The sequence below is a fragment of the Martes martes genome, assembly GCF_963455335.1.
Source record: "Martes martes genome assembly, chromosome: 8".
Lineage (NCBI taxonomy): Eukaryota > Metazoa > Chordata > Mammalia > Carnivora > Mustelidae > Martes > Martes martes.
In genome coordinates, this window is record NC_137895.1 from 86,415,455 (window position 1) to 86,442,415 (window position 26,961).

Sequence of the window (26,961 nt, forward strand, 5' to 3'; positions counted from 1 at the left end):
TCGGTCCCCAGCCAACAGTCTGCCTTCTCTTCCCCCTGGCAAACCTACCTCCCACAGCAAGGGGCTTTGTGGGTATAAAACACTCCAGTTTGCATATCCAAAGTCCATCCACCCAGCTCTCTGACAGTGGGCCTAGGAGTGTGCACACCCATAGTACAGTCTGTCAAGACCCAGAGAACAGAGGTTGGAAAATGGGCTTTGCAGGGGATTCTAAGGTCTTGGAAGGAGAAAGGACACGTCCTCTTGACTTTGCCTTCTGTGGTGAGGATCCTGGCTGGAGGGTCATGGCAGGGCTTTCTGCAGTGAAAGGTCAGGGTACTGACCCTCGCCCTCTTGCAATGGGGTTTTCCAGGCTACAAGCTCTGATAGCAGAGACAGCTCCCTGGTACCTCCCTGGCTTCTGTTAGCCACCCCACCCCCAGAGGTGAAGGATCAACAAGCAGGCCCATACAAAAGAAAAATACTGTTTATTCCACACAACTACATCAAGTGCTTCTTCCCCATTCTCCCCTCCCCACCCCTCACTCCAGCCCTCAGCCGGCTTTGCTCCTTGTCAGGGGACAGTGAGAACCTCAGTGTCAGAGCCTGGCCTATGAGACAGGAAGATAATCTAGGCATAGGAAGGTGAGCAGGTCCAAGGACAAAAAAATGTCAGGGTCTCTCTCCTTCCAAATTCAAGTGTGTTCCTCAATCCACCTGGCCAAATTCTTTCCTGGGCCCCCACCAGATACAATGCCGTGGAGAGTGCAGGGTCAAAGCCCCCAGCTGATTCACCGGGCCATATAAAAAGTTCCAGTCTTTCTTTCATTTAAAACAAAACCAAACAAACAATACCACACGCAGACAGTTAAATCATTTCTGCCCTCTCTTCTGTGTAAGCTCTGGCTTCTGTCCAGAAAGGTGCTTTCAAAACAAACGTTATATAAATTCCCTTCATTGCGTGGTGCTACCAGAAACAAAGCAGAAGACCCACCTCGGGTAGAGATAGCTGCTCCCCGAGGACCTGACAGTGGGAGAGCAGGAGCAGAGACAGGGAGCCTGTGAGCTCTGCCTTGGGCCATTTCAGGGATACTCTGTGCCCCCACCCCACCCCTGCCTAGGGAATTCATCCTGCAAAAATTCTGTCCCTCAGAAAGACCTATCCGTCCTTCCTGGAGAGGAGAAAATGGTTTCATTCTAGCCCAGCCTCGGGAAGACAGATTTAGAAAAGGGGGGAGCTGAGAAAGCATGGCCAGGCCTAATTTAGACCAGAACTTCATTATCTTTTTCCTTTCCCAGACCAGGACAGATGGGATCCTCCTGAATCTCCCCAGCCACACACCCCTCCGGATTATATGCTACTCCCTGGGCTCCAGCTGTGACCCACTTGTCTCTCCCAAAAAAGAAAGCATATCTGAATGCAAGTGTTTGAGGGTGAAAACCTGCCTCTCTCTAATTCATTGAAGGGTAAGCAACTGAATCCTTTACCGACCCTGGTATTTAACTCTTCTTACTGCAAACTTGTTAGACATGCTTCTCACAGGTGAGGTCCTCATCTCATGCAGACGGCCTAGATAACCTTAAACTTGAGCCTGCCCCTTGGGAGACATATTCTCTCCTGGGAGGCTGGAGCGGGCAAGGCACCTGCCTGCTTCCTCATTCTTAGCACACTCGGGAAGGTTTGGTTGGTTTGAATGCAGAGGGGCAGGAGTGTGTGTGTGTGTGTGTGTGTGTGCGAATCTGACACTCAATTGTCCTCTCACTGGCAGGGCTACCAAGAGGGTGGCCACTCTGGCAATGGAGGGCCTGCCAGGGGCCAGTCGTAGGCAGGAAAGGACAGCAAGCCAGAGGAAGCTAGAATAAGGAGGTGCTCTGCCACCAGTGACCAGTGGGGGTGGGGACGAGCCCTTGCCCCACAGCCACTTCACCAGGATACACCGTGTGAGGTGTGGCGGAGAGCAGCCGCTAGGGACCTGACTCTGCGACTTGTGCCCCTTTAGGGGATGGTCTACACAGCAAGCCTGGGTTCCTCTAAGCCAACCTCTTAGTGCTCTCCTGACCTTGCAGCATTTCAGGGGCTGTCCAGCCACCGTGAGGCTGGGAAACTCACGTAGCAGCTTGGATGAGATGCCGGCCCTCAATGTGCCATCACTGTCCTCTCTACAGGTGATACCCATCCTACCTCGGGGGTCGTCTTAACTCAGAAGAGCACAGAAGGAACAGGGATTATTGGCGCAAACACTCAGTCTAAGACTTTGGACAAAGGAAGATTTCTCCTCCAGTATCCAAAGCTCAAAGTCTCAAAGAAAATTAGAGTTAAGTCACCCTCCTCAAGAGACCTTCCTGGGCTGCCATCAGTCCTTCCTGGATGTTGGCCTTTTCCCCAGGGCCTTGATGTCTGGTTTAGTGTTTCATTTGCCCCTTCTGAGAAGGCCCAGTACTGGGTTGGGGTGAGTGGGAGGACAAGAGAAAGAGAGAGTCAGCATTCCTTCCCTCATTTTTCTCCAGAGTGCTGTGAGCTTGGGCAATGGGATTTTCCAGGCTGCCAGTTCTTGAACCCTCCCTGTTTAATGGGGGAGACAGCCATGGGGTAGAGATTAGATTAAAATCTGGGAGGATGGGCTTACTTATTGAGTTCCCAATCTGCTGTAGACCCCGGTCAACTCCAGGACAGCTAGAATTCAAAGCTGTTTCCCTCCAACATGGATTACAAATGAAAAGGTTCCGCTTTAGTGCAATTTCCCCCCAAAAGGAATCAGGGAGAGTGGGAAAGGAGATCCCATGTTCTGGCCCCAGGGTTGTGGGAACCTTCTGACCTTGAAGGCAAGGCAGACACTGAGCCTGACCTTTTGTGCAGCTCATCACACTTTTTGGAATTGTGCCTCTTGGGTCCTTTTGGGGAGACAATGTGCCTGCAGGCAAAAGGTGGGAGGTGAGGCTGCGGTTCCACGGTTCCACGGGACAAGTGGCTGTACCTGCCACACTTACACACAGGAGCAAAGGGGAAGAGAGCGTGGAGAGAGAATGCCATCAAGAACAAGAGCTAAGGGCCAGGGGTCCTTTGGGGGTGGCTGCAGCCCTGCCCCAAGGATGGGGAGTGTCTGGTTCCCAACCAGAATTCACCCTTGGAAAACCACATTAGCAAAGTGCTTCTTTAAGTGACACCACTTAAGGGAGGGGTCCCCTGGCGTGACCGGCTGGAGCTTGGAGCTCCCCAGCGGGCCCCTCTGCCCTCTCCATGCTGTGAGATACGTGGAGGAGCCGAGGGAGGCAGTGGACACACATGCACACAGTGGAGCCTCACGACCCAGGACAAGCACAGCTGCACGCGGCAGAATGACAGGTGCTGTCACGGCAGTGGCTGCAGCCAGGGGCCAAGGGAAAAGTACAAAGTGCTGGAACGCAGGGCTGGGGGCTGAGCCCTAAGGGATCTGAAAGACATTCAGCTTGCTGGTGTTCTTGAGCGTCTGGCGCCGATTGCAGAACCAGACCCGCACCACCTCCCGGTCATAGTTGAGCTCCTTAGCAATCTCGGTGATCTCCTGGCCCGTGGGCAGCGGGTTCTTCTCGAAATAGGCATTCAGAGCCTCTATGGCCTGGGGGGTGAAGGAGGTGCGGCGTTTGCGTTTCTTGGAGGGCTCACCTCCCACAAACTCCATCAGGTTCTGCTGTCCTTCCTGGTTCCGGAGTTCAGCTTCATTCAGCCACTTCTCCAGCACTGGCTTCAGCTTCTGGGCACTCTTAGGCGTGATGTCCAGCTTCTCGAACCTGCGGGTGACCCGGACCCGTGGAAGGGACGGTGAGAACTCTCCACACCGGGGTGTGAGTACTCTCCACAAGGGGCTGCTCCCCTCAGGGCTGGTGACACAGGACTAAATGTTCCCCTCAGAGCCCCCACCATGACCACCCTGGCCCAGCCTCCTCAGACTGTCCTGGATCCCAGGTCACACCAGGGAGACCATTCCCATGGCCTCAGTTCAGTGCTGCAACTGCCCTTTGAACAACTCTTCCAGAATGTTCACACCCAAGGGAATGAGGTCCTCTGAGGAGCTGTCTAGAGAGGCCTTCAGAGATGGCACCTGGATGTCATGAGTGCCACCTCTCCAGTCAGCCTTCCAGCAGCCTCCCGAAGTCAGACGATTCTTTCTGACCATGCCCAGATGTGACTATGTAACTGCCAACATGGTGCCCACTCTAACAGTCACTCTCATTTAATCAAGGAGTTGGCAGGCACCTTTTTGCCATCCCTGAGCCATGCGCTCATTCTTGTTTGAAACCCCCTGCCCTGCTTTGATGCTGGGACCAGTTCTGCACACAGAAAAGTCAGCTCCATCCCCTTATAGGCATGCCTTGGAGGAGGGGGAGATGGGAGCATAAGGGGGATGGGGGGGGTTGTGGTTGAGAGCTAAGTCAGTACCGAAGCCCCACTTTTGTGACCAACTTCGTAAGCTGTACCCCTTTCCCTGTAGGGTTCCTGAATGGATTAGGGTCCTGGGTTCCCCCAAACAAAAGACCACATAAATGCTCAGGATTGGAGGATAAACTTCAGAGGGCCCTCAGGCAGACTGGATCAGTCCTTGGCTACTCTAGGTGTTCATGCTGACCCCTAGAACAGCCTTCCTGGTCTGGAAGGAGGCAGGACCAAGGGAGAATGTGGAAAGGAGCCATGCACCTGGGTCCCACTGAATGCCTAGCGACATCAGGTGCCTGAGCAGAACTTACTCACCGGCAGATAGCTGACTGGCTGTAGGCCGGGCCTTCTGTGGCAGTCAGAGCCTGACCCACCTGAGTCTGTGTGAGGCCCAGGGACAGCCGTCGGATCTTAAAATTCTTGGCAAACTCCCGGATCTCTTCCAAGTTGATTCCGTCCTCATCCAGACTTGGGGTATGTGGCTCTAGGCCAGAGGAAGGGATCGGGGTGAGTGTGTAAGACAGATGATATCACTGCTTATCTAGCTTATTGGCCTCGACTGGTAAAGCAGCGACAGATGAGGACACTTGACACAAGGGCCAGGTACCCTTATTACCCTCATCACCCCTTCAAGTTCTTCTAGCCCTAATGGCCGACCCACCCCCATTCTCCCTACTGCTAACCCCAAGCACACCTTAGCCATCCACATTCCTCAGATATTGGGTGACAGACCAAAGGAGAGACAGCCAATGGGTTGGGTTCTCAAAGAAGCAGCTTCCACTATCATCATGCCCAGAATCCAGCTCAGCAGGAATAGAAGTAAGAAAGCCAATCCCTGGTGTTGGGCCTTTGCCTTCCCCCTTTGGATTCTAGAAAGTTTATTAAGGAGAGCGGCATCTAAAGGTGCTGGGGTAGGTGAGTAAATGCCTCCCCTCCTCTTCTCCACAACTCTCCCCAGGAGCCACTTACTGGATACCAACTGGCTGACAGTAGGGGTCTCAGAGCAGGTGATTGGAATGGGAGTCGAGGCAGATGGCTTGGCCGCTGGGGCTGGGCTGGTGATGACCACCGCAGGCTGGGGCACGGCTGGCGTGGGCTGGATGGGCTGTACCTATGAGAAGAGAGCCAATGAGTCCCTACTGCTCACCTGCCTGGCTAGGGCGGGTTGCAGTCCCTGAAAGGACGAGAGGCAGGGCAAAATGGGCACGAAATCCTCACTCACCTGCACACTCCTCCTACCTATGTGCCATCACAAAGCAAGACTAGAAACTACTTATTAGAACCCACCCAACAATCATGACCAAGTCAGAGCCTCACAGGCACCTGTGACACCGGCAGGTCAGAGGCTCAGAAAGGTTCAGTACACTTGGTCAAAACCCCCACAAGTTTCCACCCTTGAGATAACTGCTCTCAAATCTTTTCCCTCAGAGCAGAAACCGAAACCTGATTCTAGGGCCTACCCCAAATGTCCATTAACAGGGAACCGGCAAGTGATTCCTGGGACTTCCCTACAGTGAGATTTTGTGCAGCTGCTAAAAAGAGTACAGTAAATCTTTTAAATACTGGCATGCAAAGAGCTCTGGCTCACAGTGCTAAGTGGAAAAAAAAGTAAAGTGAAAACAGTTTTTAGAGAATAATTCCTATTAAAAATACATACGAGTTTCCAGGGAAAAAAATCTGAGGCATAAAAATCAAGTTGTCAACAGAAGTCATCTCTGGAGGTGGAACTGGAAAGAATTTTTACTTTTTTCCATTACACTTAATATTGGAATTTTTATAAAACTCATGTATCATATTTATCATCAAGAGAAACTAATTAGTATTTTTTGCATGATTTTTTTGAGTAAACTCTACTTCCAACATGGGGCTAGAACTCATGACCTTGAGATCAAGAGTCACATACTCTACTGACTGAGCTAGACAGGCGCCCCAGTATGATTTTTTCTTAAATAAAGCTTCCTGAAAAGTGCACATTTCTCTAGGATGAGGCCTATTCCCAGATTCCCTCTAGCTTTTAAGTCCATTCCCTCTTTATCCCCAGAATTTTATTAGCCTTTGGTCAGGGCTCCTCATTTCTTGTTAGAACTGTTTTGGCTGTATCCTAACAGGTGACAAGGACTCAAGTCTCACCATAGTTCAGTTCTTAGCTCCACCTGGACAAGAGCTAAAATTTTTTTTTTTTTTTAAGTAGGCTCCGTGTCCAGTGTGGATCCCAACATGGGGCTTGAACTCACAACCCTGAGATCAAGACCTGAGCTGAAACCAAGAGTCAGATCCTTAATTGACTGGGCCACCCAGGCACACCCCCCTCCCCTTGCCACCTGGGTAATTTCTGTTTAATACACATCTAGCTGCTTCCCTACTAAAAACCCTTCCATGACTCCCCTCTACATAATAACAGTGATGAAATAAAAGCACCATTTTCCCAGTGCTTCCTGTGTACCAGAGTGTTAACTGCCTCATGTGTAACGTGCCCGTTAACATTCGTAACCTTCTGAATTGGCACTTTGAGAATCTCCATGCTACAGAGGAGGCTAAGGGGTTATTCACAAAGTTTGGAAGTGGCACACCGCATTTGAGAGCCATGGCCTCGACATCACCTGAGAACTTGTCAGAAATGCAAACTCTTGGGCTCCACTCCAGCCCTGCTGAATAAGAACTCCAGGGGTGGGGGAACATGTGTGTGTGTGCTGGGAATCTGCATTCCAACAAGCCCTCCAGGTGGTTCTGACACCCATTCCCGTTTGAGAACCCCTGCTCTGTCAGGCACATTATCATTCCTGCAATTACGTAAAGGTAGGCCCACTACTCATCCCTTTAGGTTAGGTCACGGTCCCTTCTCTAGGAAGCCTTGCTGAACTCCCCAGTCTGTCAGGAGCTCCCTTCTCCGGCTCCCCGCAGCACCTTATCAGGTCCCTATCATAGTCCTAGTCACGCTGGCTTGCAGCCTTCTCCAGTGCTGGGCTACCTAAGGCTAGGAAGGCCATCTTACTCATCTCTAGATGGTCAGCACCTGGAATACAGTAAGCACTCAAACACTGCTCCTGGAACGAACAAATAAAGGAATCATCAGAGCCACAGTGCAGAGTGAAGGGGTGAAGTGGGAGGGGGTGCAGAATCACTCCCTGGGGCTCTTCTGGTGGTCTGTTCATCCTGGAGCTAATCAAGGCTCCGTCTACTCTGACCACCTCCCTGGCCTTCTCAGCACACCGCCACTGGCCTCTGAGGGCACAGAGATGCGTCTTGGGTGTGTGTGGGGAGAGCTGGGGGAGTGCTCCTTCCCTGGACAGACTATGGGCGACTTGCTTGTGCCTTCTACCCTGGGATTTCCCCTCACTTTGGAGAGGTGACCTGTTTCCCAGGGACCTCAGAAGACTACCTTGTCCTGCCCCGCAGTCTCAAGGGAGGCAGCCCACGCCAGACAGCCTTGCCTGCCGCCCACCCCCCCAACCCCTGCCCTCACCCCAACCCAGCCCTTGTACCTCACTCTTAGCGGGGGACTCAGGCGTGCTTGCCTTCCGGACAGCCACGGGTGGAGGCAGGGGGCTGCTGGCCAGGGTCGCAATCACCTGGCCCTGGGCATTCAACAACAGCTGGGGGGTCACAGCCTGGACCTGCAGGCTCGGGGCTGGAGCTGGGGCTGCCACGCTAGCCGAGTTCACTACCCACGGCAGGGCTCCAATAACCTGGGAGAAGACAACGCAGGGACCCCGGGGTGTGAGGCCAGTGCCCAGTCCCGCCCCCAACCCCAAACCCCACACTGGCAGGCGAAGGGACTTAAACGAATCATTTCACCCTTCTGGACCTCAGTTTCCTCATCAGTAAAGAGGATTCACCCTCTAGGAGCTGTCGCCTTTATTCCACCTCCAGAGCTGTGGTGGGGCAGGAAGAGGTCCACCCGTGAGTCACAGCCCTGGTTGCAAATCCCTGCCCCGCCACATTTTCTCGGGTGGCTTCATTTCTCTGGACCTCAGCCCTCTCCCCTGTGAAAGGGGAATGAGAATCTGCACCTGGTAGGCCTGTACTCAAAGTGAGGTGATGTCATGTATGAGAAGGCATCTGACGCAGAGCGGGGCCACAAAGTGGGGGACCCACAAAAGAAAGCCCCCCGAGTAGAGGGAGCCCCTAGAGGGCAGAGGGGTGGCTACACCCCTGCCTGAGCTCAGCATCAGTAGATGGCTGCCACATGAGGGACAGGACAGCAGTCTGACACCCTGCTCAAGTTTCTCTAACCTTTAGCACGTGTCATCTTCTCCCCCGCCCCAACCCCGGCTTCTCCTCAGCCCCCAACCCTCAGCCCTGCCTTTGACCACTTGCCTGTCCCTGAGCGTTGGTGAGGATCTGACTGCTGATCCCTGGCATGCTGGGGATGGCGTTGGCAATGACCGGAGTGGTAGTGAGGGAGCCTAGGATCTGGGTCTGTCCCCCGAGGGAAGCAGCACTGATCTGTGGGTGGAGAAAGAGCCTTGCTCAGAGGCCAAGGGGCAAGAAAGAGCCCAAGGCAGAGAGGAGAAGGTTGAGGGCTGGGGGGTTGGAGCGATACAGGTGCTGGGCAGATGTGAATGTGGGCTGCAGGCCCAGGTCCACCAGCTGAAGAGTATCCAGGGCCTGGGGTTGCAGGGAGGGGTGGGGCTGCCACCAGGGAAGGGCAACTTTGGCTAATCTCTCAGGCCAGGCCTGGGAGGACAGAAAGTCCAGACGGGAGGGACCGATGTGATTCTGGTCACATCTAACAGCTCCCCTGCCAAGCCAGGAGCCACACTGGACAGACACTGGTGGGGCCGGGAGCCTCCAGCTCCGCATTAGCCAGAGCTCACAAGCATGCTACCCCAGACACCATCCCACCCTCCAAGGCCGATCCGGTGGTTCAGGTTCTGGAGAACTGGCCCAGCCCTCTTGGCGGAGGCCGTCTGCTCTTGTCTGGGACGGACGGGCTGGCAGATGCAAGGAGAAGGCCTCCGAGGGAGCCATCTCTGCTGATGTGTTGGAAAAGAGCCATATTCAGGGGGCTGGTCCTCCACCTCCTTCCTCCCCTGTGGGAAGGGCCAGTTCCACCCTTGGCCCGAGATTCGGTCCATCCCTGGTCAGCCCTGGGTGAGGGCAGCGGCTTACAATTCCCGGGCTTAGTGCGAAGCCCGCAGGCTGGACGGTGATCTGTGGGGGGTTGTCCACCGGCTTGGGTGTGGGAGCCGTCGTGGTGGCAGCAGGGGGCTGCGGGAGAATGGCAGGTGTGGTCTGCAGCAGCGGCGGGGTCTGGAACAGCGTCTGGGGCGGGGCTGCTGGCCGGGGCTGGGTGGGCGACGAGGCCTGTGCTGGCGCTTGCGGCGGGACAGCTTGGACGGGTGTCGGGAGCGCGGCGTTCAGCACGGCAGCTGCTACGGAGCAAGGCAGAGACAGGGGTGCTCAAACGCCCAGCCGCAGCCCCAGAGCGGCTCCAATCCCAGGGGATCTGGCACAAGGATGAGAGGGGGTTGGGACAGCGGGGCAGAGGGGACAGGCAGCTTCGATTCCCTTGATCCTTGCACAGGACAACATCTCTCATCCCCCCTCCCTTGGGCCTGGAGGTGTTGGAGGTTCAAAACCAGAAGATGAATCTTCTTGCGGTCCTTCTCCCGAGGCTGGTCATGGGGTGAATTCTGGCGTGGGGGGAGAGGGGCAGTCTCAGTTGGCTGAAGTAAGAGAGGCCTGCTGGGCCAGCACGGTGTCACGGCCTCGAGTCCCGAGGTGGTGCTGCAGCTCTGTGGCTGGGTGCCTGGGACACCGGATCCAGACTCCAGGGCTGGGGCCCCAGTGGGCCGCGGGTTCTGAGTCCAACATGGCCAGCGCGCGTGCAGGGAGAGTAGTATAGGGTGGTGGGGGGGCCTGGTGCAGTCCTGGGGAGAGTGGCCGTTACCTTGCAGACCGGCTAAAGGTGGCTTGAAAATTCCCCCCGTGGGAGAAGCAGCTGTCAGTCCTGGGAGGGCGGCCACGGTTGCTGTAGGAATTGTCCACACGGCCAGCCCCTGCTGACCAGCCACTTGACCTGCAATACTGATGGGGATAAGAAGAGGTTGAGTAACTGCCCCTGCTGGAACCATAACTCCTGTCAGAACTGTGGCTAAGTTTTCCTGAGTCAAGACCTGCAAAAGCAAACAAGATTTCAAAAAGAAAAGAAAAAATAAAAAATCAACATCGACAGCGCAAACACCGGGTCTCTAGGACCCGGTTGAGCACAAACAACGCATTCTGAGGGCAGTGGGGGAGGGAGGGGAGGCCACATGAGGGTGGGGTAGAGACAAGCCCTAGCCAGAGGCCCAACCCTGAGGGGCTGCCTGGACCTGACGAGCCTGCCTTCGGAGAAGCTGCCCACCCCCCTTGGAGACAGGACCTGGCCCTGCTCACAGCACAGCCAGAGGGGCACAGGTATGGCCTGTCGCCTCCTAGGCCTTTCCTGGGCCCTTAGCCACAGGACCGGGGCTTTGTGGCCAGGAAATAGGGGTGGGGGCTGGTGGAACCAAGTGGTCAAGGGCCTACTGAGGCCTCTGGGAAGCTCTGATAGAAGATACCCCTGCCAGGTGCCCAGTGGATCTGTGCCTGGAGCAGAAGGCCACAGGGAGCTCAGCACGGCTGGGGGAACCAGTAGGCAGCTTTTCACAGTGCTGGGGCTGCCCTCTGGCTCTAAAAGAGGACTCTGAATGACCTATTAACTCTTCCAGGCATCCACTGGAGGGGCTAACAAGGGCACCCGCTCATTTAGTCATGAGATTAAACAGAGATGCCTGGGGCACCAAAGAGTCAATGTTATCCCTACCTATAGTCCTTGCTGGGCTGAGGGATATGACTTGGCAAACACACATCTGATCTTCCCAGAAGGCCTGATCTGGGGTAGGGGACAGGCCAGGGCTACCTCGTAGGGGAAGCCCTCCTCTAAGCCACAGCCCCTTCCCTGCTCTGCCCGTGAAATTCCCAGATCCCGCGGCCACCCCACGTTGGCTGTTCCATGCTTCGCTCCTGCCCAGGGCCCGCTGCTCAGCTCCCTGGGTGGCCCTTACCTGGGGGGCAGCTTGTACAGCGAGGGGCGCCAGCGTCTGGGATGCCTGAGGCTGGCTCGGGGCTTGGCTGAAGGTGGCAACGGCAGGGGCAGGGCTCGGAGGGATCCCCGGGAGAGACTTCACTTCACGTGGCATGGAGAGAAAGGACAAGGAGTGAGCCTGGTACACGCAGAGGGGTCACCGGCGTAGAGTGTCTGGTTGTACCCTGAGGTGGCAACTCTCAGCTTCACACTGTACTTCTGCATAACCCCAGGCCAATCGCTGGCCTTCCCTGGCCTGGGAGGGACCACTTCCCCCAGTGCTGCCAGTCTCGAGAACAGGAGGCAGGCGCGCCCTGTACCTGACCTGCAAGGTAAGTCACCCTCTTCCCACCTCTAGTCGAAATAAACTCGGGCCTGTGCACAGCTGGCTCTCAGTCTCTATTTCCTGGTTCCTTAGGACACGGTGACCTATCACATAATCAGTAGAAGGGCCTGCAGTGAACGCTGGCCGGGAGGGAGGGAGCTAGAACAGATGGGAGCAACTCTCCTTGGCTCATCCGGCAACGGAATTACCGTTCACAACACCTGTGGACTACTTTTTGGAAGCAGCTGCTGGCCTGGGGGAAGGCTACCAGGATTCCTGTAGGGACAAGTCCTTGAAGTGACAGGCCCCAAAAACTGGACTCTGGAACCCAGGGGCACTCCAGGCTGGGCAGCATTTCTCTGCCGGGGCCTGAGATCTGAAGTCCAGAAGAGAAGCTTCACTGAGCTTGAACTGGAGCTTTTCACCCACATTAAAGCCCCTTCCCGCTCCCTTGACATAGGTATTGGGGACCCCCACCAGGAAACCTCTTCAAAGTCACACAACAATGAGGAGGGGGGTTATTATTTAATAAGTGGTGAGACTGCGGATGGGGTGATGGAGGTTAGACCAGATTGGTGGCTTCTTAATACCTGATGGGCATAGATTTCTAGGCCCTAATCAAGGCCTCTTGGATCAGAATGCCCGGGAGTAGAGGCAGCAAATTCTCCACTCTCTCTTCTTTCTTTAAAGCTCACTTGTGACACAGCATGAAATAGATAAACTTCCAACCCAGCATTCCCAGCCCCTCTGTTAATCAGGAAAGGCAGCAACCTAACTCAGGACTGTGATCTCCACAGTATACAATTACAAAAAATCCAATTGTTTAAAGAAATAAGGAGAGGGGCTCCTGGGTGGCTCAGTGGGTTAAAGCCTCTGCCTTCGGCTCAGGTCATGATCTCAGGGTCCTGGGATTGAGCCCCGCATCGGGCTCTCCGCTCAGTGGGGAGCCTGCTTCCCCCCTCCTCTCTCTCTCTGCCTGCCTCTCTGCCTACTTGTGATCTCTATCTGTCAAATAAAGAAAAAAAATCTTAAAAAAAAAAAAAAAAAGAAAGAAGGAGACAGACAGGCAACAATGAAAGCCTTCTAAAATTCAACAGAAAACAAAATGGCAGGTTTATCTCTCCCATGGAAGGGAAATACAGTTCTAACCACTGAAAAAAATCAGAGAGCACAGGGATACTCTGAATCTATGAAAATTTAAAAAAGATTTTGCTTGACAAAATTTTATAAAATTAAAAAAAGGAAAGTGGGAAAATGGGAATGTGATTAACATGACGGTGAAAAGCTTACTATCTAAAGAAAGGAGATATTCATTTTATTAGGATTTATTTCCCAAGTAGGACCCAGGGTCCAAGGGTTTGCATACATTTAGGGCTGACTGCCTTTAGCTCAGGTCCTTTCCTGCGAGACTGCTTTTCAGAAAGACTGAACCAATTCACGGTACTGTCAATAATGTCCCCATTTCTCCACCGTGCCCCCAATTTAGGTCTTATCACTATTTACTTTTTTGGCTTAACTGTCATGTGGTACCTTCTAGCCAATTACTTGAACTCTCACTGAGAGATTTTGTACTTTCCCACAGGATGACTTCCTGCTACATACACATTTTACTTCTCTTCAAAAGGAATCCGAGTGGACTATACCTCAAAGAAAAAAAATTCTCAGGGCGCCTGGGTGGCTCAGTGGGTTAAGCCTCTACCATCGGCTCAGGTCATGATCCCAGGTTCCTGGGATCCAGCCCCGCATCAGGCTCTCTGCTCAGCGGGGAGCCTGCTTCCCCCCTCTCTCTGCCTGCCTCTCTGCCTACTTGTGATCTCTCTCTCTGTCAAATAAATAAATAAAATCTTAAAAAAAAAAAATTCTCAAAGGACCAGAACAAAGGCACTCAATGCAGCGCCGGTTATGACAATGAAAACCCAAACAGTTTGGCAATAGCAAAGCCCAGAATCAGGTGTGTGAATCTACGTCAATAAAGGAAATGGGGGTGCCTGGGTGGCTCAGTTGGTTAAGCGACTGCCTTCAGCTCAGGTCATGATCCCGGAGTCCCAGGATCGAGTCCCGAATCAGGCTCCCTGCTCAGTGGGGAGTCTTCTTCTCCCTCTGACTATCTCCCCTCTTATACTCGCTCTCTCTCAAATAAATAAATAAAATCTAAAAAAAGAAAAAAGTTTACTTAAAAAAAAAGGAAATGGGTCTATGAATAATATGGTGATAAGTGTCCTATTATAGTCTACCCTTGGTGGTCACAACCATAAAAATACATACCTGTGACAAGGACAGGGTAGTAATTTAGAGTGATATAAATCACGCGATCTTTTTCATCCTGAAAAAGTTTCCCATTACTTAGTTTTGTTTGAAGAGGAAACTCTGCTTACTATCGCGTATCTAGAAAGACTAGCAAGGCCACAGTCTAAGTTGGCAGCTGCTTAGGTGGTACTGTCAAAATGCCTCCCTTTCCTTCTAGATGATAACTAACATTTCCTTTACAAAGAACAGGACTTTTGTGAAAGGCCTAAATATACAAACCTCTGGAAGAAAACACACGCTACCATAAACACTCATGTTAGGGTGTAAATAGTCGATTTAGGATCCATTTCTGAGAGCAGGTTTGAACAAGGAACAGAATCAAGGCACCAGAAGAAAGGAGATACGGAAGACAGATTAAAGGATAAAAACGGATGGGGAGCCTGGGTGGCACCATCGGTTAAGTGTCCGACCCTTGATTTCAGCTCAGGTCACCATCTCAGGGTCCTGACATTGAGCCCCACATCAGGCTCCGGGTTGAGCATAAAACCCTGCTTAAGATTCTCTCTCTCCCTCTGCCCCTCCCCCACACCCCTCTTTAAAAAAAAAAAAAAGAAAAAAGAGTAAAAAGGGAAATCAGGACACTGGATAAACCTGGGATAAACCTCCCAAATTTTCTGAAAAAGGGCTCCACCCCCACCATGGGAAGGAATCAGAAGGGGGGGCCAGGTGTAACATCTTTGTCTTGGCTGCCTGCTCTCCAGGGCACTGCCCCCATGGGACCAGGAAATGCCCACCCTGGCCTCAACATGGAGCAGAGCATTTCCAGGCTAGGGGAGAATGGTCATGTCTCTTGCCATTCCTTTATTCAAAAAGAGAAAAAATCCTAGGTTACTAGGGTCCCAAATGAATGTGGGTAGAGCAAGGGATGTGAGGCCTTGCAGTTTTCTTATGCAGGAGTTGCTCGAAATCCCTAAAGCCTATCCTCATTTGTTTTCTTCTTGGCTCCTCCTCTTGGCCCACTCCTGTCAGCCCAGATATCTAGGGAAGGGAAGATAAGCAGCAGCTTAGGGAGATGTATCATGGAGTTCTGGGGTGGCGGATGACTAGGGAAGTCCCAGGTCCCAGGTTTCCAGCAAAAGATCTCTCCTCCGTAAGGTATCAGTGAGGAAAATCCAGCAAAGGATGCCCCATGGCCAGAGAGCCACACCTGGCACCATCCCAGCCTCTAGAACAGCTTTGGTCGTGTCACAGCTACCCTGCAGGGTATTAAGGGAGACTGTGCAGGGGGAATCATCTCTTTCCATTCCCCGTACAGGAGAATCACACTCTTGCCCTAAAGTTGTTTTTCAGAGGGCAGCACAGGGGCGCCTGAGTGGCTCAGTTGGTTAAGTGTCTGCCTTTGGCTCAGGTCATGATCCCAGGGTCCTGGGATCAAGTTTTGCACTGGGCTCCCTGCTCAGCGGGAGGCCTGCTTCTCCCTCTCCCACTCCCCCTGCTTGTGTTCCCTCTCTCGCTTTCTCTCTGTCAAATAAATAAATAAAATTTAAAAAAAAGAAAGAAAGAAAGAAAGAAAAGAAATAAGATCCCAGGTTTGACTCACAGCAGCCCAGCCGGAAGTAAGGAGCTAGGATTCTGTAACGTCCCACAGAACCCACCCCCTTAGTCCTGGAAGTGACATGCCCTCCTACCCTCAGCTGCTGGGACCTTCTGACAGGGCCTCCTGGAAGGGCTGTCAGGATCCTGAAGGTCTAGTACTTTCTGCATTGGGCTGGCCGAGACCTGGAGCCCTCCCTCTCTGAGGTGAATTCAATCCCCTCAACTGAGCCTTGCCTCTCTCTGCCCACCTCACCCTGGCCCGTCCCTGTTTAGGTGTGGAAGTGATTGAAACCAGATCTAGAGGTCCAGGGACAAGGAGGGCACCACAGCCCTAGCAGCTAAGCAGATGGATAGCTGTGGCCAGAGGCTGTCCAGCAGACGGGAAGACAAGACCCAAAGGCTGCCTAGGCCCAGGGATTCATGCTGGCTCTCCAAGGAGCCAGAGGAAGGGACTCGGGTGGAGCAGTGCCCGATGGGAGCGATGGCCTCATACCTGTTGCCTCTGCAGAAGAGTCTGGGTTGTCTGGCCCGGCTTCACCAGCAGGTTCACTGGCTTCGCCAGGGCCTCTGCCCTGGGAGCCCTCAGCGGCCACGCCCTCCAGCCCTTTGCCCTCCTCCTCGGCCGAGATCTGGGCATCCACTCCAACTTCCAGCACGCGGATGGTCTCGTGGCCTGACATCACGATGACCTGCAAACACAGCACAGGGGACTTCACTGGCGTGGAGCGGGCGGAGCGGCTGGTCTAGCTCCTGGGGAGGAGAGCTCTGGGTTTGGCTGGGGGAGAGCAGAGGAGGCAGGCCCTCCAAGACTCGGACCTCCCGCCTGAGGGCTGTGTGCTCTGGGCCAATTCCACAGCCTGGAGCAGGCTGCAGCTCCGATTCCAGGAGAGGAGCTTCTGAAAGGACCTGGGAGCCTGGTGACAGGGGAAGGGCTTGACATGGGCTGGATAAAGCCCCACAGAACCAAAACGCTTGGGGATATTTCTATTTGCTCCCCTTTAGGGACTCAGTTCAGGGAGTGGTAAGTGGCCTAACCCACAGCCTCGCAAGGGGGTCCTCTCAGCTGCTAGGATATTGGAGTGTGCTGAGGAAGGCCCCGGACACAGCATCCACAGCTAAACTGGGCCAAGAAGCAAATCCGTCTTCACTTCTCTTGAGACCCTATACAAGTTCCCTCAAAGATACAGGGGGTGGAAAATGAATGCTCCACATTGTCGAGAAACTTTTTAAGCTCATGATTCCTTTATTTCCCAAACCCCAGGGAGGAAAGGCCAAGATTTCCCTGTGCACTAACTTCCGGAAATGCGGGTCAGGAATCCTGGAGATGGCAGCTTCGCAGGTCCAGTCGTGCCATCTGTGGGCATGCTCCCACCTCGAAGGGAGCTTCCACACCCAGGAGTCCCCCTGGGGCCTCCTCAGAACCTCTGGTCGTCTCCTGCTCAAACAGCCAGCACTCCTCAGCTCTTTACCTCCAGCACTGACTGGCTTTCAATCGGACCATTCAAGAGTCAGGGACACTCTGTGTACTCAAAAGTTCTGTTGGGCCTGCCTTGCACTTGGCCTGTACCCGAAGGCATTCCCACCACACAGTCCTGAAGCCTGAAAACTGAATCTGGCCAGAAACTGCTGGAAAAAGTGACAATGTAACCCATCGAGGAAGGATGAGGGAAATACACTTCCAAAAGCAGTTCCCTCTCTGATGCACTTGACCTGTGAGGGACTTCAGTCTGATTACATTTTAAGAGATGTTAGTCTTTTTGTTTCTTTTAAAAAATGATGTAATAAATATGTTCACTACAAAAAAATTATAAGAAGAAATAGAGTAAATGACATGATGCCCAAATCATTCCTTATTTAAATATACACATATTTGTATATTTTTTAAATTTTTATTTATTTTTTAAAGTAAACTCTACCTCAAAATGGGGCTTGAACTCACGACCCCAAAAATCAAGAGTCACATGCTCTACCAACCAAGCCAGCCAGGTGCCCCATACATATTTGTATATTTTAATTTCACTTTTTTGAAACAGCTTAGGGGCACCTGGGTGGCTCAGTCAGTCAAGCATCTGTCTTCGGCTCAGGTCATGATCCCAGGGTCCTCGGATCAAGTCCCACACCTGGGCTCCCTGCTCAGTGGGGAGCCTGCTTCTCCCTCTGCCCCTACTCCCCAGCCTCCTCTCTCTTTTTCTCTCTCTGCCCGAAAAAAATAAATAAAGTCTTAAAAAATATAAAGTCACAGCTTAAATCCCCCAACTCAGTCCCTGAGAAATCCTAGCTGGTAACTACATCTGGATGGAAGAAGTGACCATGAATTTGGTAAGAAACAGATACTGATGGGTTCTCTGGAGTCTTCCCCCTGGACACACACTGGGGTCCATGACCCTCACTCCCCCCGTCTCTTCCTGCCCCAGCATATACCTGCTCATTGACAGTCAGAGATGCCTCTGGCCCGGCTCCAGGATCCATGGTCACTTGTCAGGGTCGGGTGGGGGCCGGCCCACACCTAGCACATCTGTGGGATGACATGGGACAGGAAAAGCAAAGGCTGATGTGACGTAGTCATACAATTTCTGTATCACCTTGAAAAGTCAGGAGTTGAATGGTAGGAGGAGAGTGAACCTAAGTTCTCTCAGGTGTCTATAGAAGTAAACAGGATTCTAAGGACTTTAAAACTAAAGCGTCTCGCTTCCTACAGCATCCCAGGAGAATCTACACTCAGGAGGAGCCAGGGTGACCAGAGGAAAGAGAAGGGCACGTATCTGTCCCTGGGAGTACCCCAGTCTGCAGGGAGAGGGCAGACCCAGCAGAACCCAAGCTGATTTTGGCCCGGACACTGAGAACTTCAGACACAGGGAAGGAGCCCTCTGGCTAATCAGAGAGCTTCTCAGGGGAGTTTGAGCAGACTTCCTGGGAGAGATGAATACAGGGATATATTAAAACAGTAGTCCCCAACTCATCATCTAGAGCACTTACTAAAAATACAGACACCAGATTCCCCTGAAGCAAGCATCCCCAGAGAGTCTGATTCAGCAGGTGGGTCCCACAAAATCAGCTCTCAAGTGATTCTGTGGCAGTGGCCTAAGGACACTACTGGCCTTTAACACCAGAGGCAGGACAACCTCCCAGATCTCGGAGCAGCAGCCAAAGGCAGGGAGAGGGAGTGGGAGGAACCCTCGTGAAGACCAGATTGGCCGGCTGGAGCCACAAACCAGTAGGGTCATTAAGAAATAAAGGTATAAAGGGGACAAACAGGTTTAGATACTTACACAGAAAAGTAGGCAATTAACACTGACGTTGAGAGCCTCTATTGCTAAGTGTTTATGTAACACTTATTCCTGCTCATTACTCATGCCAGCTGGGGGAAGGGGGCATTATTATGAGCCGGGTACAGATAAGGAAAAGTAAATTCAGAGACATGTTCTAGATTCTAGATCTTTCCCTTCCTCCCCTTTCAACCCTGGGTGGGTTGATTGGTCTTCCTTTTTTGTGATTTTATTGATTGAGGTAAAATTCACCACTGTAACCATTTTGAAGTGTCAAACTCAGTAGAATTTAATAGATTTACAATATTGTGCACCCATCACCACGATTTAGTTCCAGGACATTTTCATCATCCCCCAAAGGAAACCCCACTAGCTGTTACTTCCTTTCTCTGCCACCTCCAGCCTCTGGCAACCACGAATCTGCTTTTTTCTTTATGGATTTGTCTAGTCTCCATATTTCTTATAAATGGAATCATACAATAAATGGCCTTTGTGTCTGCCTTCTTTCACTTAGCAAAAATTTCCCAAGGTTTATCCATGTTGTAGCACGTACCAAGACCTTAATCCTTTTTATAGCTATGGAATAGCCGATAATATTGGGGGGGCGCCTGACACTGTCTGCGCCAGCTCAGGGAGAGGCAAATAGAGATTTCATTTCCAAGATGGAAAGTTCATCAAGCTCAGCGGCGACTTTACCGAGTACTCCCCTGGCCCAGGCCCTGACCCAGCACTTCCCCGCACAAGCAGTTCAAGACAAAAACCTGTTAACTGCAACACTTCATGAGTAAGGAAAACAAGATCTTCATTTAATCCCTATTGCAGCATACAGTAAAATGTCTTAAAGTAGAGAATGAAGTAAACCTATCAGACATTTTCAAAGAAACCAGTATCTTCACCAGAAGAAATGTATTTGTCATTTTAAGAACATTTTTAGGGTGCCTGGGTGGCTCAGTTGGTTGGGCAATTGCCTTCGGCTCAGGTCATGATCCTGGAGTCCCGGGATTGAGTCCCATATCCGGCTCCCTGCTTGGCGGGGAGTCTGTTTCTGCCTCTGACCTGTCCCCTCTCATGCTCTCTCTCTCTCTTTCAAAAAAATAAAATAAAATAAAATAAAATAACACATAGATCGCAAAGGTGAAGAAAGGACGTATTCCATAAAACACCTTCCAGGATATGGATGCACGTGGATCTATGCACTCGATCCTGGGTCATGCATGATCTCCAAAACGGTTTTGTGAGTGAGGCTGTCCCAAACACGGATTAAATGAAGAACAAGCAAAATTGGATGAAGCAGGTTCAGGGAAAGGAAGACCTTTTTCCGGGGACGGAAACTAGCATAATGTACGGACCAAAGAAGGACTTGGGTCACTTATAGGGTTGCTCGAAAAGGAGTGTAGAAGCTGTAATCAGCTGTTGCTTTATGATGGGCAGCCGGCTGAAACTGGCAGCAAGACTCAGCCTTGCTAAGCTGCTAGCCCACTATGGGTTAGAAGACCAATTGCTATATACTCCAGCAGAAATGAAGAAAAAATGGGTGTTTAATTCATAATTTCCCCCTAGGATTTCTTTGAAAATGATAATGTAATTAAAAGATATTTACACACTTTTTGAAGATACTTATACATTTTATTTTAAGATTTATTTATTTGATAGAGAGAGAGAGAGAGATCATAAGCAGGCAGGCAGAGAAAGCGTGAAGCAGGCTCCCTGCAGAGAAGAGAGCCCTATGCGGACTCGATCCCATCCATTCCTGAATCATGACCTGAGCAGAAGGCAGAGGCTTAACCCACTGAACCACCCCTGAAGATCCTTATGCATTTTATTTTTATTTTTTTTAAAGATTTAATTTATTTATTTGACAGACAGAGATCACAAGCAGGCAGAGAGGCAGGCAGAGAGAGAGGAGGAAGCAGGCTCACCGCCGAGCAGAGAGCTGGATGCGGCTCGACCCCAGGACCCTGGGATCATGACCCGAGCCGAAGGCAGAGGCTTTAACCCACTGAGCCACCTAGGCGCCCCTCCTTATGCATTTTAAAGGGAAAATATAAACCATTAGGGCTTAGAGAAAGTTATCCTGATGACCATCAGTGTAGGGCACTCTTCGAGAAACTAAATCATAAAATGAAAATTTAGTATTTTGAATAAACTTGCCAAAGAAGCGTGACATTTAAAGAAATGTGAAAAAAAAGTTTAATCGTGATTAAATAATTTGGACAATTATGGAAGTCAGTTTGAATACATTGTTCTGTTTATTATGGTAAAAAGTTTTATTTTAAATTTAAAAAAAAAAAAAGTCCAACCTGGTGAATATCTAAACCTAAACTGGCCTAAAAATGTCTGCCTCTCTCCTAATTTGTGACCCTGATTTCCATTCATTTACCACATATTTCCATCTGGATGGTCTAGTAGGCAATTAAACTCATGTCTTGAAAAAAAATCCACTGTATGGATATATCACATTTTGCTTATCTGTTCATCAGTCGATGGATGTTTCAGTTGTTTCTATCTTTTGGCTATGTGAATAGGGCTTCAGTGAATTTTTCCGTACAAGTTTTTGTTTGAACGCTTGTTTTCAATTCTTTGGCATACGTACCTAAGAGTATAATTGCTGGCTTAGAGGTTTTAGGGTCCTCACTCTATGGCAGAATGTTCCTTGGCCAAGAAGGCAAGGAGGACCACGAGGTTCCTTTTCTCCCTTTCCTTCCCTAACCATCTAGCTTAGGGATGAAAGGAAAGGCAAGAAATTCAAGACACTGGGGCCCCTGGGTGGCTCAGTGGGTTAAAGCCTCTGCCTTCGGCTCGGGTCATGATCCCAGGGCCCTGGGATCAAGCCCCGCATGGGCTCGCTGCTCAGCAGGGAGCCTGCTTCCTCCTCTTTCTGCCTGCCTCTCTGCCTACTTGTGATCTCTGTCTGTCAAATAAATGAATAAAATCTTAAAAAAAAAAAAAGAAATTCGAGACACCTAGCAATTTGAAAAAGGAGTAAATAAGGCTCCCCTTTTCAGGTAGGACAAGGTGGGGCAGAAAGGGCAGAGGAATTTGCTGGAAGATCTAGTAGGCACCTTCCACCCTCACTGGGACTCTGGCCTCATTCCTGGGTGATGTCCTCCTCCAGATTTTGTACATGGGAATCTTCTATGAGTTTTGCCAACCTGGCAACTTACCACCACTTTGGGATGGGAACTGGGATGAGCCAAGAAATTTGTAATATACAGAAGTCAGTTAGCAAGTCATCTGCAAATTCAAATAAAAGTCAGACACAAAACAGAGCAGAAAGATGTGCATTTGGGTCCATGATAGCTTGATACAGACATTTCACAGGGGAAGAATTTTCCAATTCCAAAGGCCTTCAGGCGGGAGGCATCCGTAGCCAGTCATTGTGGGGCAAGGGCCATCTGTTCAAGTGGGGCTTAAAGTGTGCTCCCAGTCTTGTGGCCACTGGTTCCTTGGGGCCAACCATGGCCCCTCACAGGGAGTGATTAAGCAAGTGTCCACTTTGTGACTGTGTTATTAGGGGGATTTAAGCAGTAGAGAGGCTCAGGTAATTCTAACATCCCTTCCACCCTCGAAATTCTATGACCTTATGTGGACCTGGTTCCTCACTATTTAGTCCTTTGTGTCAAGGGAAAAGGTAGTCCTGGCTCAGAGCCTCTGCCCACACACAGGCACACTCTGACCCACTGACCAGGCTTCTGCCCTCCAGAAAGGCATGCAGGACAGAGACAAATGCCTCCCTCATCTCAGACCCCAGAACTTACTCATCTCCCTTCGTCTTGGCTTTAGATGGCTCCTATCAGAGATACAGGTGATGGAAACACCTCTCCAATCTGCAGACACTCAGCATTTTGACTCTGAGCGCTGTCCTGTGTGCTTCCTAGCTCAGTATCTGTACAGACTTTCCCCTGCACCAGGTCCCAGCCCCCTGCCAGGAACTTTCCACATTTTTCAAGCCTAAGTCTGTGCTTGGCCTCACTGACGAGACAGCAGCCATCTTTAGTTTGCTTTCTGACCAGTTCCCCAATGACTGGGGTGAACGGCCTCCTTTGAGCTCACGATGCCATGCCGTGTCCATAGCCTGAGAGCCAGTGAGGAGAGACGATCCTTGGTCTGTTTGAAGAGAAGGGGCTCCTACGATCACTCTGGCAGTAGAACTCCACACCATACACAGCACAGCGGAGCTGCTCTGGGTAAAGCTGGGACCGGAGCCAGAGCCCACCCAGAGCCTCCTCCTGGGTCTTCTTTCTCCAGTGAGACGAGTGAAACACACCTGACTCAAACCGGGCAAAGCACCTCAGTTGGTTCCCAGAGAATTCATTTATCCCTCCCTATCCTGGGCTAACATCTAAAAACACAGGTAACTTTGAGGGGAGAGTGAACTGCAGGTGCCGAGGCATTTGCCCACAATCCGAAAATCCAGAGGTCTGGGACCATCCAAGAGTTCCAGCGGAGGGGACGGAGTCAGGGGACCTCCTTTGGCAATTGCTTTGGACCTGCTTAGAGAAACATTCCAAGGCACCCAGGAGGAGCATTAGGAAATCTCAAACAAGGGCACCTGAATGGCTCAGTCAGTTAGACGTCTGCCTTCGGCTCAGGTCCTGATCCCAGCATCCTGGGATCGAGCCCCACATTGGGCTCCCTGCTCAGTGGGGAGCCTGCCTGTCCCCCTGGTTGTGCTCTCTCTCTGTCAAATAAGTAAATAAAATCTTAAAAAAAAAAAAAAAAGGAGATCTTGGGGCGCCCGGGTGGCTCAGTTGGTTAAGCAACTGCCTTTGGCTCAGGTCATGATCCTGGAGTTCCAGAATCAAGTCCATCGGGCTCCCTGCTCAGTGGGGAGTCTGCTTCTCCCTCTGACCTCTTCCCTGCCATGCTCTCTCTCTCCCTCTCTCTCTCTCTCATTCTCTCTCTCTCTCAAATAAATAAAATCTTAAAAAAAAAAAAAAAAGGCAATCTCAAACACATCCGAAACCCCCTTGAGGAGCCTAAGATCTTATTAGGAAAAATCCTGAAATGTTTCGTCCTTCATCTATTCAACGAATATTTCAGTGGCTATACGTGCTGGACATTGGGGCTACAACGGGGGAGAAACCCTTTCCTGGCTTTCTTAAGAAGCCTTCAGTCTAACATGGGAGTTAAGGAAACAGAGAGAACTGTGGTACAGTATGTTTCAATGTCATGGTGGATAAACAAGAGCTAGAGGATCCACAGAAGGGATACCTGCTGCAGTTTGGGGTGGTCCCTTCTCCCTCGTTCCAGGGTGGCATGTCGTTCCAACATGAAATGTTATGTGTGCAGAATCTTAAGCCACATGGAGGAAAATGGAAATTCTTGTGCAGGATGCCGACTTTTTTTTTTTTTTTTTTTTGAAGATTTTATGCAGGGCTCAATCCCAAGACCCTGAGATCATGACCTGAGCCAAAGGCAGAGGCTTAACCCACTGAGCAGGGCTTAACCCATGCAGCCCAGGATACCTACTTTTAACACAGACTCCTTTCTGTGGTTTTCATCCCTTCCATAACACTTCACGTGGTTGAGGTTTTCAAGGTGTAAAATACCTTCTCACTCTACAGTCGATTTTGCAGCGGGTGTCTCCTCTTCATGACGTCAGTGGACTCTAAGATATGACTGATCAAGCTGAAATTAGTTTTATCTGTACTCAGTTGAAAGAAAGCCACACTTATTGTGGGAAATCGCCTTTCAAAAATTTGACTTAATTCTCTCAGGCTAGGTTGTTTGTCCACATCAGCATCTCCAGCTCTAGGCTACTTTTGTATTTAAATTGTGTTTGCACTTACCTCTTGCAAAGTTGCCATTCAGAAAGGCCACAATGACAGGACGCAGGAGATTGGCCGAGATGGGGAACTAGGGCTGAGCTCACTGGTGCCGTCAAGGCTTTACCTCCTCCCTAGAGGGGCTCACTGAGTCACACAAGGACCAAATCTGGGACCGTCTCTGGGAACTTCAGCCTCAGACATCCAAATGCCTACTGATTGTTCATATCATCTCGTACTCAACATGTTCAAAACCAAACTCCTGATTTCTTTGTCCTTTTTTTTTTTTTAAGTAGGCTCCACATGCAGTGCGGAGCCCAACACGGGGCTTGAACTCACAACCTTGAGATCAAGACCTGGGTTAAGATCAAGAGTCAGACGCTTAACCAACCGCACCACCCAGGCGCCCCCAAACCCATTCCACCCGCATGCAGCCTTCCCCATCTCAGCCTATGGGCAGCTTCATCTTCATCTTTCCACAGATGCTCAGGCCAAAAACCTTGCCATCATCCTTGCCTTCTCGCTTATGGCTCACATCTGCTCCTTCACCAAATCCCACAGGCTCTCCCTTCCAGGATGCCCAGAATTCCCCCACTTAACACTGCCACACCGGCCCACACAGCTTTCATACCTGGTGTGAAGGAACACCACCACATCCCTGCATACAACTATGATCAGGCCTTTTCTTAAATTGCCAGACTCCAAAGAGGCGTCCACCTCTAAGTCATTACTGCCTGATGGATTTTCTGCATGCCCTCCCATCCTTCTCTACTTCTGGTCCCAGGACACAGATTTCCCTGCTTACACCTGCTGAAGAAGAATAATCATTTACTGTTTATCGGGATCCCTGCCCTTTATACATAGTATTATAGCAAGCACCCTCTGGAGACAGAGACTGTCGGGTTCATCATCTCAGCTTCGGTATTTACCAGCTGTGGGCCTCAGGACAAATGCCTTAACTTTGGTGCCTCAGTTTCTTCATCTGAAAAAATGAGAGAAATAGAACTGACTTCATAGGGTTATAGTGAGGACTGAATAAATTAATGCATCTATTAATGCATGTAAAAGTTTAGATCGATGCCTGGCACACAGTAAGGGCTCAGAAAATGGGAGCTATTATCCTAATTTACATACATTATCTCATTTGAGTTTAGTGCAGCAATTAAGAAGCTAGATTCATCTCTCAGTTTTAAGATGTCTTAGGTGTGAGACCTTGGACAAGGACCTAACCTCTCTATGCCTCAGTTACCATATTTGAAACGGGGCTAGTGTGACAGTAAACTGCATAAGGGTTCAGTGTATCTTAACTATTATTATTCAATTCTGACACCGGCGCCCCCCACACCGTAGTGCAAATCCATACTGAAACCGGACCAACTGTGTGACTTTCCACAGGGGGGAAGGTAACTTCTGTTTTCTCAGGGATAAATAATAAGAGAGCTTACCTCAGAATTATTGTATAAAACACTAAGAACAATTGGTTATTATTACTCCCATTTTTACAGAGAGAAAGTTGAGGATTAAAGAGAGGTAAGGGTATGGGCTTTGGAGGGAAACCTAGACTCAGATCCCAGTTTGGCCATGAAATAGCTGTGTGATCTCGGTGTAATCTTAGTCTCTACAAAGCTTAATTTCCTCATCTTTTTTCCTTTTTTTAAATTTTACTTATTAATTTGGGAGAGAACAAAACAGAGAGCGTGCACACATGAGTGGGAGCAGGATGGAGGGCAGAAGGAGGGGGAGAAGCAGACTCTCCATGTAGCAGGGAGCCTGACCTGGGCCCTGGGATCATGACCCGAGCCCAAGGCAGATGCTTAAACAACTGAGCCACCCAGGCACCCCTAATTTCCTCATCTTTAAAACAGGGATTAAATGGCAAAATAGGCGGTTGTTACAATGGTGATATGAGATCATATAAGTGAAATTCGTAGCATGGTGCTCTTATTATGATCCCTAGTTTTATCGACAGGGAAATGGAGGGAGAGAAAGCTCAGGTGACTTGCCCAAGGGCACAGGAAAGTCAAGGGCAGACTCAAAATTCAACGCAGTGTCCACCTGTCCCAGACCTCTATCCTCCTAACACAATACCAAACTTCCTCTCTGTAATGGTAAGGGGCCAATTTTGGGTCCCAAGGATCAGGACACATTGAAAATGAAAACTCTCTGTTTCCACAAGACAACCCTCTCCACCTCCCCACCCCGCCCTCCATCCACAAGCAGAGATAAATAGCTTGGTAAACTGTTGACAGACCAGCTAGGCATTCACATGGGCCAGGAAAAAAGGAAGGAGAAGAAGATAGGAAAGCAGTGGACAACTT

At 50.7% G+C, this 26,961-nt stretch overlaps 1 protein-coding gene across 1 annotated transcript in view; it reads right to left on the bottom strand.

Annotated features, from left to right (window-relative positions):
• Positions 1-451: 451 nt before the first annotated feature.
• Positions 452-26,961, bottom strand: part of POU6F1 (POU class 6 homeobox 1) — a 29,362-nt gene continuing 2,852 nt past the window's right edge. Inside the window, exons 2-11 of the mRNA XM_080811385.1 lie at positions 18,031-18,124; positions 16,103-16,298; positions 11,422-11,543; positions 10,284-10,509; positions 9,503-9,765; positions 8,708-8,836; positions 7,873-8,076; positions 5,360-5,501; positions 4,706-4,874; positions 452-3,747 (exon numbers count right to left, since the gene is read on the bottom strand). Coding sequence (XP_080667511.1) covers positions 3,402-3,747; positions 4,706-4,874; positions 5,360-5,501; positions 7,873-8,076; positions 8,708-8,836; positions 9,503-9,765; positions 10,284-10,509; positions 11,422-11,543; positions 16,103-16,298; positions 18,031-18,078 — 1,845 coding nt within the window. The 5' untranslated portion in view covers positions 18,079-18,124 and the 3' untranslated portion in view covers positions 452-3,401. The remainder of the gene's footprint in view (positions 3,748-4,705; positions 4,875-5,359; positions 5,502-7,872; positions 8,077-8,707; positions 8,837-9,502; positions 9,766-10,283; positions 10,510-11,421; positions 11,544-16,102; positions 16,299-18,030; positions 18,125-26,961) is intronic.